This window comes from Rhinopithecus bieti, unplaced genomic scaffold, assembly GCF_001698545.2.
Source record: "Rhinopithecus bieti isolate Rb0 unplaced genomic scaffold, ASM169854v2 scaffold_64503, whole genome shotgun sequence".
Lineage (NCBI taxonomy): Eukaryota > Metazoa > Chordata > Mammalia > Primates > Cercopithecidae > Rhinopithecus > Rhinopithecus bieti.
In genome coordinates, this window is record NW_016825208.1 from 552617 (window position 1) to 565113 (window position 12497).

The 12497-nt window shown below is 51.7% G+C and overlaps 2 protein-coding genes across 3 annotated transcripts in view; both read left to right on the forward strand.

The window, feature by feature from the left end:
- The first annotated feature begins 298 nt into the window (after window positions 1-298).
- Window positions 299-1649, forward strand: IER3 (immediate early response 3). Its single transcript, XM_017862813.1, has 2 exons — window positions 299-554; window positions 667-1649. Exons 1-2 carry the CDS (start codon window positions 345-347, stop codon window positions 925-927), a joined length of 471 nt encoding a protein of 156 aa, XP_017718302.1. The 5' UTR covers window positions 299-344; the 3' UTR covers window positions 928-1649.
- Window positions 1650-1943: 294 nt separating this feature from the next.
- The window catches only part of FLOT1 (flotillin 1), a 12514-nt gene continuing 1960 nt past the window's right edge, over window positions 1944-12497 (forward strand). Inside the window, exons 1-12 of one of the 2 annotated variants that reach the window (XM_017862811.1) lie at window positions 1944-2306; window positions 2617-2673; window positions 2953-3028; window positions 3117-3207; window positions 3487-3630; window positions 4018-4137; window positions 4225-4320; window positions 4500-4652; window positions 10204-10385; window positions 10553-10598; window positions 10714-10851; window positions 11093-11257. In XM_017862811.1, the coding sequence (XP_017718300.1) occupies window positions 2631-2673; window positions 2953-3028; window positions 3117-3207; window positions 3487-3630; window positions 4018-4137; window positions 4225-4320; window positions 4500-4652; window positions 10204-10385; window positions 10553-10598; window positions 10714-10851; window positions 11093-11257 (1254 nt within the window). In that variant the 5' untranslated portion in view covers window positions 1944-2306; window positions 2617-2630. The remainder of the gene's footprint in view (window positions 2307-2616; window positions 2674-2952; window positions 3029-3116; window positions 3208-3486; window positions 3631-4017; window positions 4138-4224; window positions 4321-4499; window positions 4653-10203; window positions 10386-10552; window positions 10599-10713; window positions 10852-11092; window positions 11258-12497) is intronic. The other variant, XM_017862812.1, reaches the window with a different exon arrangement.

Below are 12497 nucleotides of genomic sequence, written 5' to 3' on the forward strand. Positions count from 1 at the left end.
TAGTGCTGGGCCCTGTGAGGGACCCTGTGGCTAAACCATCTGCTAGGCTGTCGCGAACCCCTCTCCAGAAGCCACATGCCCCGACATGTGCCTACAGCCAGGGATCTCACCCACCCCCACTCACGACTCACACACTCAACGTACAGTTGGGCGCCTAGGATTGCGCACGCCAAGTCTCCACCCACTCCCTTTGTTTAATCGTCGGAATTTCCAGCCCGCTGCTGCCAACCGCTCCCCAGCTGCGGGAGGAGGAGTTAGAACGACCCGCCCAATCCCCGGGAGCCCATAAATTAACTCTGCCGGCAGCCGGCCTGCACTTGGCCTTACACTCCGCTCAGGGCACCATGTGTCACTCTCGCAGCTGCCACTCGACCATGACCATCCTGCAGGCCCCGACCCCGGCCCCCTCCACCAACCCGGGACCCCGGCGGGGCTCCGGTCCTGAGATCTTCACCTTTGACCCTCTCCCGGAGCCCGCAGCGGTCCCCGCCGGGCGCCCCAGCGCCTCTCGCGGGCACCGAAAGCGCAGCCGTAGGGTTCTCTACCCTCGAGTGGTGAGTATCGCCGAAGTGGGCATTCGCGGGGTGCGCTGCCCTGGAGTCACTGGGGAACCGCTCGACTCCAGAGGCCTCGACCTGACCTGTCTCCTTTTTTGTCACCCCTTAGGTCCGGCGCCAGCTGCCAGTCGAGGAACCGAACCCAGCCAAAAGGCTTCTCTTTCTGCTGCTCACCATCGTCTTCTGCCAGATCCTGATAGCTGAAGAGGGTGTGCCAGCGTCCCTGCCTCCGGAGGACGCCCCCAGCACCGCATCCCCGGCGCCCACCCCTGTGCCCCCGGCCCTCGAGCCCTTTAATCTGACTTCGGAGCCCTCGGACTATGCTTTGGACCTCAGCACTTTCCTCCAGCAACACCCAGCCGCCTTCTGACTTTGACTCCCCGCACTCCCCAAAAAGAATTCGAAAAACCACAAAGAAACACCAGGCGTACCTGGTGCGCGAAAGCGTATCCCAAACTGGGACTTCCGAGGCAACTTGAACTCAGAACACTACAGCGGAGAGGACACCCAGTGCTTGAGGCGGGACCGAGGCGCACATAGACCGAAGCACAGCTAAGCTGGGGCTAGGCCCGGTGGGAATTAGAGCGTCGTTAATTTATTTCTTATTGCTCCTAATTAATATTTATATGTATTTATGTACGTCCTCCTAGGTGATGAAGGGGTGTACGTAATATTTATTTTAACTTATGCAAGGGTGTGAGATTATCCCCCTGCTGTAAACGCAGGTCACTTGGTATTTATTGAGCTTTGTGGGACTGGTGGAGGCAGGACACCTGGAACTGCGGCAGACTAGAAGAAGTGGGGAGGACTCGGGTGGGGGAGGACGTTCCGGCTGGGATGAAGTCTGGTGGTGGGTCGTAAGTTTAGGAGGTGACACTGCATCCTCCAGCATCTCAGCTCCTTCTGTCTACTGTGTGAGACTTCGGCGGACCATTGGGAATGAGATCCGTGAGATCTTTTGATCTTCTTGAAGTCGCCTTTAGGGAGAGGCTGCGGGGTAGAGGGTTGGGGGCTGGTGAGCTGTCACGGGGCGACTGTCGAGATTGCCCGGTATGTTCTGTGAACACAAATAAACTTGATTTACTGTCTGCAGTCTTGAGTGTATCTTTGCAAGCGCCGACTCCCCACTCCTCCCCGCCTTCAGATGGCAAGGACCGGCGGGAGGCGCCGTGGCCCAGTCCCCAGCCCGCGCACTTCCCTGAGCCCCGGAGCTCCTTTTCCTGGAGTCAACAGAACCCAGCATCCGGTTGCCCGATGCAGTCTTTCATTGCCCAGTCTGCGGTTTTCCCAGGTAGTTGCCCCGCGGCGAATCCGAGATGTGGCAATCACCCTTACGCCAGGGTGCTGGGCCGCGGTCAAGTCCCACGCCCGGGGGCGGAGCGTGAAGCTGCGTGGCCCGGCCCAAGAAGGGCGGTGATTGGGGCGGCAGGGATGTGGCCGCCCCTGGGCTGACCAGGCAGCCCGGCTGGGCCCGGGAGCCAACGGGTGGGCGGGCTGCGGACTCGAGCGGGGCCTGCCGGGAAAGGGGCGGGCCGAGCGCACAGGGCCGAGGCGGGGCGAGGTGGGGTGCTTAGTCCGCTGCGGGGGGCGGGGTCGCGTCTGCAGCAGCAACAGGGTGCGGCCGGGTGGGGAACGCGGGAGCGGACCCAGGAAGGCTGGTCCGCAAGCGGCCCCTGCTCGGCTTCCAGGTCCCTGCGCGCCCCCGCCCTTCCCGAGACCCCAGCCGGGCCGCCGCCGGTGTCCAGGAAGGTGAGTGGGGGAGGGGAGATGGAGCCTGGCGCTGCCGAGAAGCAGGGAGGGAGGGGAAAGGTCTTCAGGCCTCTTGGCGCAGGGGACCTTTATCAGAGGGAGCGGCGAGGAGAAGGGAGGGACCGTACGCAGGCGGGGAAGACTTCAGGATTTTGCAGGGAAAAGCTTTAGCGGACCCATGGGTGCGGAAGGGACAGGCTGTGGCGGATGCAGACTGAGAGGGCCTGACGGGAAAGGGAAAGGATGGGCCCCTGTGGACGCCACAGCGCCCCTTCCCCATCCGCAACGGCTTTCCCTCCCTCTCCTCCAGCTCCAGCCTGAAACATGTTTTTCACCTGTGGCCCAAATGAGGCCATGGTGGTCTCCGGTAAGTACTGTTGTACCCTTCCCAGCCAGTGACACCAGAACCCCTGTGAGTCTGGCCTCTGCCCCTTCTCCCTCTCTCTACCAGTTTCCCAGCCCCAGACTTCTGCCCCTTGATGACCACGAACTGCCCAGTTTGATTCCCACCATTCCAAGGCCCAGATTGCTTCCCCTCCAGCTCCCAGATTCTCTCCTGTGTGTTGCTGTCCCCTCGCCCCCGCCAGTTCCTCAGTCTTCCACATTCAAGCTCTGCCACAGTTCCTCACTGTTCCTTACTTTGCAGGGTTCTGCCGAAGCCCCCCAGTCATGGTGGCTGGAGGACGAGTCTTTGTCCTGCCCTGCATCCAGCAGATCCAGAGGTAGGCAAGAAAGGAACCAGGGAAGGGGAACCTCCCATTTTCTCTTTTTCCCCCTTTTCTTACTGTCTGTCCCTTCTTTTTCCCCTAGGATCTCTCTCAACACACTGACCCTTAATGTCAAGAGTGAAAAGGTTTACACTCGCCATGGGGTCCCCATCTCAGTCACTGGCATTGCCCAGGTGAGGCTTTCAGAGCCTTTTCCCCAAAGTCTACTTCCCCATCACCCTCTCACCCAGACATTAAGACATCTTCTGGCCACAGCCTTCTCAATCCTTGCCTGCAGAGAATTTCCTCTGCTAGTCTCATCTTTTCCAGGCACCCCCAAGGCACTTGCCGCCTCCTCCTTTCTTTCCCTGAAATGGAAGAAGCATTTCTTTGAGGGCTCTTCCTTCTTTCTGCTTCTTCTCTGACTTCATGAGACCTCCACCACACCTTTCCTACCCCTACTCTGGCTACAGGTAAAAATCCAGGGGCAGAACAAGGAGATGTTGGCGGCCGCCTGTCAGATGTTCCTGGGGAAGACGGAGGCTGAGATTGCCCACATTGCCCTGGAGACGTTAGAGGGCCACCAGAGGGCCATAATGGCCCACATGACTGTGGAGGTTGGCCTAGGGGCAGGGAACCATCTGGAATGATGCCAGAATGAGGGGGACCCAAGGACCACACTAGTCTGTGAGAGACAGTGGATCTAAGAGCTTACATCCCGGCCGGGCAGGGTGGTTCATACCTGTAATCCCAGCACTTGGGGACACCAAGGCGGGTGGATCACTTGAGGTCAGGAGTTCAAGACCAGCCTAGCCAACCTGGCGAAACCCCATCTCTACTAAAAATAAAAATTAGCTGGGCATGGTGGTGGGTGCCTGTAATCCCAGCTACTTGGGAGGCTGAAGCAGGAGAATCGCTTGAACCCAGGAGGTAGAGGTTGCAGTGAGCCAAAAAAAAAAAAAAAAAAACTTACATCCCCTCTCCCCACCATCCTGTTATCACAGGAGATCTATAAGGACAGGCAGAAATTCTCAGAGCAGGTTTTCAAAGTGGCCTCCTCAGACCTGGTCAACATGGGCATCAGTGTGGTTAGCTACACTCTGAAGGACATTCACGATGACCAGGTAAAACTAGGCAATTGATCCGTCCCCACTTCCTTGCTCCCATCTCTTAAGCCCTCCAAAGGACTAATTTCTACATCTCTCCCACAGGACTATTTGCACTCTTTGGGAAAGGCTCGAACAGCTCAAGTCCAAAAAGATGCACGGATTGGAGAAGCAGAGGCCAAGAGAGATGCTGGGATCCGGGTGAGAGAGATGGGGGTTGCTTAGTGGGAAAGGGGATAGAAGTGGCACAACTGAGAAGAAGCAGGGGTGCTGGGTGAGCAGGGAAAATACATGAGGCAGACAGAGAACCTTGGTGGGAAGCAGGCTCTCACTGTGGCCTTTCTGCCCTGACATTTCCTACCTGATCTCTGCTTGGACAGGAAGCTAAAGCCAAGCAGGAAAAGGTGTCCGCTCAGTACCTGAGTGAGATCGAGATGGCTAAGGCACAGAGAGATTACGAGCTGAAGAAGGCCGCCTATGACATCGAGGTCAACACCCGCCGAGCACAGGCTGACCTGGCCTATCAGCTTCAGGTCAGAGCCACCGCACTGGGCAGATGGCCAGGCTGCTCTCTGCCCCTTCCCCATTCCTCTCAGGCTGTCCATCTCAGGAACCACTATTTTTCGTACTCTTAACTTTGATCTTATTCTGGCTCTCCATCTCTGGACCAGCTCCCCCATATGAGGAGAGATTTAAGACTCAGATGTTACAGCTGAAAAGCTTTAAAGAAAAGGCCAGCTGGGTGTGGTGACTCATGCCTGTAATCCCAGCACTTTGGGAGGTCGAGGCAGGCTGATTGCTTGACCTCAGGAGTTCAAGGCCAGCCTGGGCAACGTGGTGAAACCCTGTCTCTACAAAAAATACAAACATTAGTCAGATATGGCGGCTCGGGCCTGTAGTCACAGCTACTTGGGGGATGAGGCAGGAGGATCACTTGAGGCAGGAGGATCACTTGAGCCAGGATGTGCAGGTTGCAGTGAGTCGAGATCACACCACTGCACTCCAGCCTGGGTGACAGTGAGATCCTGTCTCAAAAAAAAAAAGAGAGAAAAGAAAAAAAAGACCAGGAGCGGTGGCTCATGCCTGTAATCCCAGCACTTTGGGAGGCCAAGGAAGGTGGATCACAAGGTCAAGAGTTCAACACCAACCTGGCCAACGTAGTGAAACCCCATTTCTACTAAAAATACAAAAATTAGCCAGGTGTGGTGGCACATACCTGTAGTCCTAGCAGCTCGGGAGGCTGAGGCCAGAGAATTGCTTGAACCCAGGAGACGGAGGTTGCAGTGAGCTGAGACCATGCCATTGCACTCCAGCCTGGTGACAGAGTGAGACTCCATCTCAAAAAAAAAAAAAAAAATTCAAGAAGGGATATGATCAATAAGGCTGGTCATATGTTTGGAGCAGACTGTGCCTGTGCAAGGGTATCTGACCTAGAAAGTGGATCCGAGCTCAGATCCGGCCCATGCCCCTCTAATCAAGCAGTGCTGACATGGGTCTGCATCTACACAGAGGAATTTCTAATTTGCACAGAGGCATGCTGTGGGCTAACAGCAGCCCTGGTTAATCAAAAAAGGGTATGAAGAAGGAAAACATGGACTTGGACATTGAATCCTGCAAAGTGAGATATGGGCAGCCCTTGATATTGCCAGGAGATATAGTTGATCTTCATTCTTCATTATTTGTATCTGAGAATTTGCCTATTCACTAAAATGTGTTGGTAACCTCAAAAGGTTACCAATAAAGTCGCTGCACTTTCAGAATCATTTGCAGACACGCACAGAGTGGTGAGATACCTGAGCCACCTGATGTGCAGTGCCCAGGTGAGGGTGAGCAAGGAGATGCTCTGCCGCTTTGTTTCAGCTCTCGTATCATAAGCCATGTTATTTTCACAGTATATTTACTGTCATGGTTTTGCGTTTTGTGCTTTTCTTGGTGATTTCGCTCTTTAAAGTGGCCCCCAAGCATCAGTACTGGAGTGCTGTCTGGTGTCCTTTAGTGCAAGCAGGCTATGATGTGCCTTATGGGAGAAATACATGTGTTAGGTAAGCTTCGTTCGTGCATGAGTTGTAGTGCTGTTAGCTGTGAGTTCAGTGTTAATGAATCAACAATATAGTTTACATAAGGTGTCTTTAAACAGAAACACATATAAAGCAAGGCTTTATATTGATCAGTTGATGAAAATATTGTGACCAGAGGCTCACAGAAACCTAGCCCTGTATTTCTTCTAGGAACAAATTAGGTATTAACTAATTCAGCATTCATGGCTACTTTATAGAACAGAACTACCAAGAACAATGAAAGTCAACTGTACTTTGAGACCTTTACCCAAAGGATAGCAATGTTATGCATTTTGTTTTTGCCAAGAGTTGGTACAGGCTGAAAGCATAATGAAGGTAGAAAACATCTTTTGTTACTATGTTAAATTCCTGGGTGACTTGACAGGTTGAGCATGGCATAGAGCTTTGCAACTCAAACTGTTCTACCTAGCAGCAGCTATAGCATCACTGCGAAGCTTGTTAGAAATACAAAATTGCGGCCGGGCTCGGTGGCTCAAGCCTGTAATCTCAGCACTTTGGGAGGCTGAGACGGGCGGATCACGAGGTCAGGAGATCGAGACCATCCTGGCTAACACGGTGAAACCCTGTCTCTACTAAAAAAAATACAAAAAACTAGCCGGGCGAGGTGGTGGGCGCCTGTAGTCCCAGCTACTCAGGAGGCTGAGGCAGGAGAATGGCATGACCCCGGGAGGCGGAACTTGCAGTGAGCTGAGATCTGGCCACTGCATTCCAACCTGGGTGACAGAGCCAGACTCCATCTCAAAAAAAAAAAAAAAAAAAAAAAAAAAAAAAAAAGAAATACAAAATTGCAGGCCCTGGCCCTCATCAACTGAATCAGAACCTGCATTTTAACAAAATCTCGAGGTGAATTCCTAGGTGATTTGTATGCACATTGGAGTTTGAGTTTGAAAAGGATTACCATAATGGAAACTGCTAGCTTGCAGTAAAGCTGTGGATAAAGTTCTTAACCTATTAAACATGACCTTACTTGTCTGCAGATTAAGGGATTGGGTTGGTTGGGTTCTTTTCAACTTTTATCAGTTTCTTATGCACGAGGCAATGTGCTAGGTGTTCAGGAAAGGATTTATTCAACAAATATCTGTTAAGTGCCTCCTGTGTGCCAGACATCATTTTGGAGGTGAGGCTGTAAATATGAATGAGACAGAAAAGATTCCTGGCCTTATGCAGCTTACATTATGACACAAGAAGCAGCTAGTAAGCAAGTAAATGACCTTCCCAGGCTATAATTCTTGTTTACGTGCTGTGAAGGAAATAAACAGGGTGATGTGAAAAACTCTGGGAGGGGAGTTATTAGGTTAGTGGGTGGTCAGAGAAAGTTTCTATGAGGAAGTGGTGTTTGAGATCAGACCTGGAGATAAGAAGGAACAATATAGAGTTCTGGGCCAAGAACATTCTAGCCTGTACTTTTTAAGTAGTCATATGTGGCTGGGCGCGGTGGTTCATGCCTGTAATCCCAACACTTGGAGAGGCCGAGACAGGAAGATCACTTGAGGCCAGGAGTTTGAGACCAGCCTGGCCAACATGGTAAAACCCTATCTCTACCAAAAATTCAAAAAATATTAGCCAGGTGTGGTGGTGTGAGCTTGTAATTCCAGACACTGGGGAGGCTGAGGAATGAGAATCACTTGAACCCAGAAGGCAGGAGTTGCAGTGAGCTGAGATAGCGCCACTGCACTCCAGCCTGGGTGACAGAGCGAGACTCCTTCTAAGATAGATAGATAAATCGATTGAGACTCCATCTAAGATAGATAGATAGGGCTAGTGGCTAGGCAGGGGGACCAGTAAGTGCAAAGGCCAGGAGGTGGAGACAGAAAGGAAGTTTCTGATCTGGGGAAGCTGGTGTGCTGTGAATGAGGAGGAAAGGCTGACAGGGCCAGATTACAAAGGGTTTGTGTGGTCATGATGGAGACATAGAAGAGAATTGAAAGCACAATGGAAAGCTATTGGAGAACCTCAAGCAGAAAGGTGCCATGGTCTTATTTATATTTGTATAGGGATCAGTCTGGTTGCCTTGTGGAGAATGGACTGTCTGAAGAGAGGAAGCAAGGCCAGGCGCAGTGGCTCACACCTGTAATCCCAACACTTTGGGAGGCCAAGGCGGGCGGATCACGAGATCAGGAGATAGAGACTATCCTGGCTAACATGGTGAAACCCCATCTCTACTAAAAATACAAAAAATTAGCCAGGTGTGGTGGCGGGCGCCTGTAGTCCCAGCTACTCAGGAGGCTGAGGCAAGAGAATGGCATAAATCCAGGAGGCAGAGCTTGCAGTGAGCCGAGATAACACCACTGCACTCCAGCCTGGGTGACAGAGCAAGACTCTGTATCAAAAAAAAAAAAAAAAAAAAGGAAGTAAGAGATGGGTTGGGCTCTTTTTCAGAGACGATGGATTAAACGAATGTAGCTAATTTTACTCTCTCCTAAAACCTCACTAAAGCCAAAATGATTTTTTTTTTAAGATAAAGACAGAGGCTAGTCCAAAGGTAGTGAGTTATCTCAATTGATTGTTCAGTCAGTTACAGACAGAACTCCTTGTTCTGCTCTTTACCTACTTCTCACTACTGCACTTGACTAGTCTTTCTTCCTTTCTTTCCTTCTCTTCTCTCCTCTCCTCCTCTTTGAGACTGAGTCTTACTCTGTCCACCAGGCTAGATAGAGTGCAGCGATACAATCTCAGCTCACTATAGCTTCAACTACGAGACTCAAGCAATACTCCCACCTCAGCTTCCCGAGTAGCTGGGTCTACAAGCATATGCCACCACACCTGGCTAATTTTTGTATGTTTTGTAGAGACGGAATTTTGCCATGTTGCCCAGGCTGGTCTCAAATTCCTGGGCTCAAAGGATCCTTCCCACTTAAGCCTCCCAAAATCCCAGCATTTTGAGAAACTGAGGTGGATGGATCACTTGAGATCAGGAGTTCGACACCAGCCTAGCCAACATAGTGAAACCCTGCCTCTACTAAAAAAAAATACAAAAAATTAGCCAGACGTGGTAGCATATGCCTGTAGTCCCAGCTGCTCGGGAGGCTGAGGCAAAAGAATAGCTTGAACCTGGGAGGTGGAGGTTGCACTGAGCCAAGATCATGCCACTGCACTCCAGCCTGGGCAATTGAGCTAAACTCTGCCTAAAAGAAAAAAAAAAAGGAAAATAAATAAATCTGCTTAAATAAGAGGAATTATATGAATACACACATTCTTGTAGATGTTCAGAGTATCCCTGGAAGGATACACAAGAAGCTGGTCTCGGTGGTTACTTCTGGGAAGGGGACCCACGTGGAGAATGTAGGAAGAAGCTTTCTTGTGGTTTACTTTTTTTTCTGTTAAATCTCCACCATATGCAAAAGACAAAAAAGATCACCTATCCCCACCCCCACAAAAAATAAGTCAGCTATTGCAGTAGCCTAGGCTAGCACTAAGGTTATTCTAGCAACAGTGGGGGGATTTGAGCAAGACTGGAGATAACAGAAGGCCACCATGTGCTCAGTACCCTCAAGGTATTTATACTCTAGAAGGGGGCACAGGTGGGAAAAATAGATTAAACGGGGGCTCATCAGAGGAACACTGGACTCCACTGGGCTGGCCAAGCAGGAGGGGACCCACCTTCATGTACCTGCTCCTATTTTTTTTTTTTTTTGGAGATGGAGTCTTACTCTGTTGCCCGGGATGAAGTGCAGTGGCGTAATCCTGGCTCACTACAACCTTCACCTCCCAGGTTCAAGCAACTCTCCTGCCTCAGCCTCCCGGGTAGCTGGGACTACAGGCGTGCGCCACCACACCTAGCTAATTTTTTGTATTTTAGTAGAGACAGGGTTTCACCATGTTGACCAGGCTGGTCTTGAGCTCCTGAACTCAGGCAATCCACCCTCCTTGGCCTCTCAAAGTGTTAGGATTACACGCTTGAGCCACCGCCCCCGGCCACCAGCTCCTATTTTTATATCCCACTCTGGAGCTCTGGTTCCGGGGCACTTCCTCTTCACTTCTGACTCAGAGCGCCCCTCCTACCCAGGTGGCCAAGACTAAGCAGCAGATTGAGGAGCAGCGGGTGCAGGTGCAGGTGGTGGAGCGGGCCCAGCAGGTGGCAGTGCAGGAGCAGGAGATCGCCCGGCGGGAGAAGGAACTGGAGGCCCGTGTGCGGAAGCCAGCAGAAGCTGAGCGCTACAAGCTGGAGCGCCTAGCCGAGGCAGAGAAGTAAATGTCCCCTTCCTGACCCTTCGTAGCTCACTTGCCACCTAGGCACCCCAAGATGGAGGGCTGAAGCCTTCACCACCTGGACTATGGGTTTTAGGTTTCAGGAACCTCTGCCTTTGCAACACTGGGTCCCTGGGCTCCACCCTCCACTTCCCTTCTGTCCACAGGTCCCAACTAATTATGCAGGCGGAGGCAGAAGCTGAGTCTGTGCGGGTGAGTTAAGATGCAGCTCCTGCTGGCTTGTAGAGAAAGTGGGGGTTGCTGCTTGAGCTGGGATTTCTTGTTCTTAATGATTTCCGTCAATCTCACAAGCATCCTTAACCCTCAGATGCGTGGGGAAGCTGAGGCCTTTGCCATAGGGGCCCGAGCCCGAGCCGAGGCTGAGCAGATGGCCAAGAAGGCAGAAGCCTTCCAGCTGTACCAAGAGGCTGCTCAGCTGGACATGCTGCTAGAGAAGCTGCCCCAGGTCTGGAGGTTGTGTGGGCACCAAGAAAGGAGGAAATAGAACCAGGGACTAAGGGGTGGGGTGAAATGGGGGGCTTAGGGAGAACCAGGCTAGGGGGACCCTAAATTAGGGGTGGGAATTATTAGTGACCAAAGTAAGGAAGGATGACCAATGGAATGAGGACCTTAAAACCCAGGGTAAGTTGTTTTATGAGGAGTGTGGTCAGATCATGAGCACTGAATGGGCATCTCTCTCCTGCCAGGTGGCAGAGGAGATCAGTGGTCCCTTGACTTCGGCCAATAAGATCACACTGGTGTCCAGCGGCAGTGGGACCATGGGGGCAGCCAAAGTGACTGGGGAAGTACTGGACATTCTAACCCGCCTGCCAGAGAGTGTGGAAAGACTCACAGGTGTCAGCATCTCCCAGGTGAGGTCTCAGGTTGGAGCTGAGGAGCAGAATTGCTAGGTTCCTGTGTTGTGTAATGCAGCAGGCGTAGCATTTAACCAGCATCCAGGCCTGAGAGTCATTGATGTTTATTAATCACTTTCTGTGTGCCAGATACGGTGCTAAGCTTCTACATAAATGAGTTGTCTTAAACTACCCTTAGGGTATATAGGGTTTTACAAAGTCAAGAAACTGAACTTCCAGCATGTTCCTACTCATTCTGCTGGTGCAGCTGGAGTGAAATCCAGGTCAACTGTCTCTGTAACCTGTGCTTGTGGTCACCCCACTAGTATAGGGAACTAGTTGCAGCCTATTGACAGTTAATTAATTCCAGGGCATATCACTGCTTTTCTTGGTTCCCCAGTTAATTCACCTGTAGATCATGATCGAGGTCAGCAAACAGGCTCTGGAACCACTGTTTTGTTAATCCTAGCTACAATGCCTGCTAGCTGTGATCTTGGACCTCTCTATACCTGTTTCCTCACCTTAAAATTGGGTTAATAATTAGAAACTACCCTGTTGAGGCCGGGCGCGGTGGCTCAAGCCTGTAATCCCAGCACTTTGGGAGGCCGAGACAGGCGGATCACAAGGTCAGGAGATCGAGACCATCCTGGCTAACACGGTGAAACCCTGTCTCTACTAAAAAATACAAAAAAACTAGCCAGGCGAGGTGGCGGGCGCCTGTAGTCCCAGCTACTCGGGAGCCTGAGGCAGGAGAATGGCGTAAACCTGGGAGGCGGAGCTTGCAGTGAGCTGAGATCCGGCCACTGCACTCCAGCCTGGGCAACAGAGCGAGACTCCGTTTCCAAAAAAAAAAAAAAAAAGAAACTACCCTGTTGAATTGTTGAGGGGCTCCAGCAAATATTTGCAGTGTTTAGAATAGTGCCTGGTGTATAGTAAGCATTATGTGTATGGTAAAGAAATGGTGCCAGGTGCAGTGGCTCACACCTGTAATCCCAGCACTTTGGGAGGCCAAGGCAGGCAGATCACCTGAGGTCAGGAGTTCGAGACCAGCCTGGCCAACATGGTGAATGAAACCCCATCTTTACGAAAAATGCAAAAAAAAAATTGGCCAGGCTTGGTGGTGTCTGCCTGTAATCCCAGCTACTCGGGAGGCTGAGGCAGGAGAATTGCTGGAACCCAGGAGGTGGAGGTTGCAGTGAGCTGAGATTGCACCACTGCACTCCAGCCTGGGTAACAGAGCAAGACTCTATCTCAAAAA

Excerpts from the sequence above, each read along its gene's own strand:
- IER3 (XM_017862813.1), top strand. The coding sequence starts at position 345 with ATGTGTCACTCTCGCAGCTGCCACTCGACCATGACCATCCTGCAGGCC. Across the intron at positions 555-666 it reads GGGTTCTCTACCCTCGAGTG|GTCCGGCGCCAGCTGCCAGT; the intron begins GTGAGTATCGCC and ends GTCACCCCTTAG.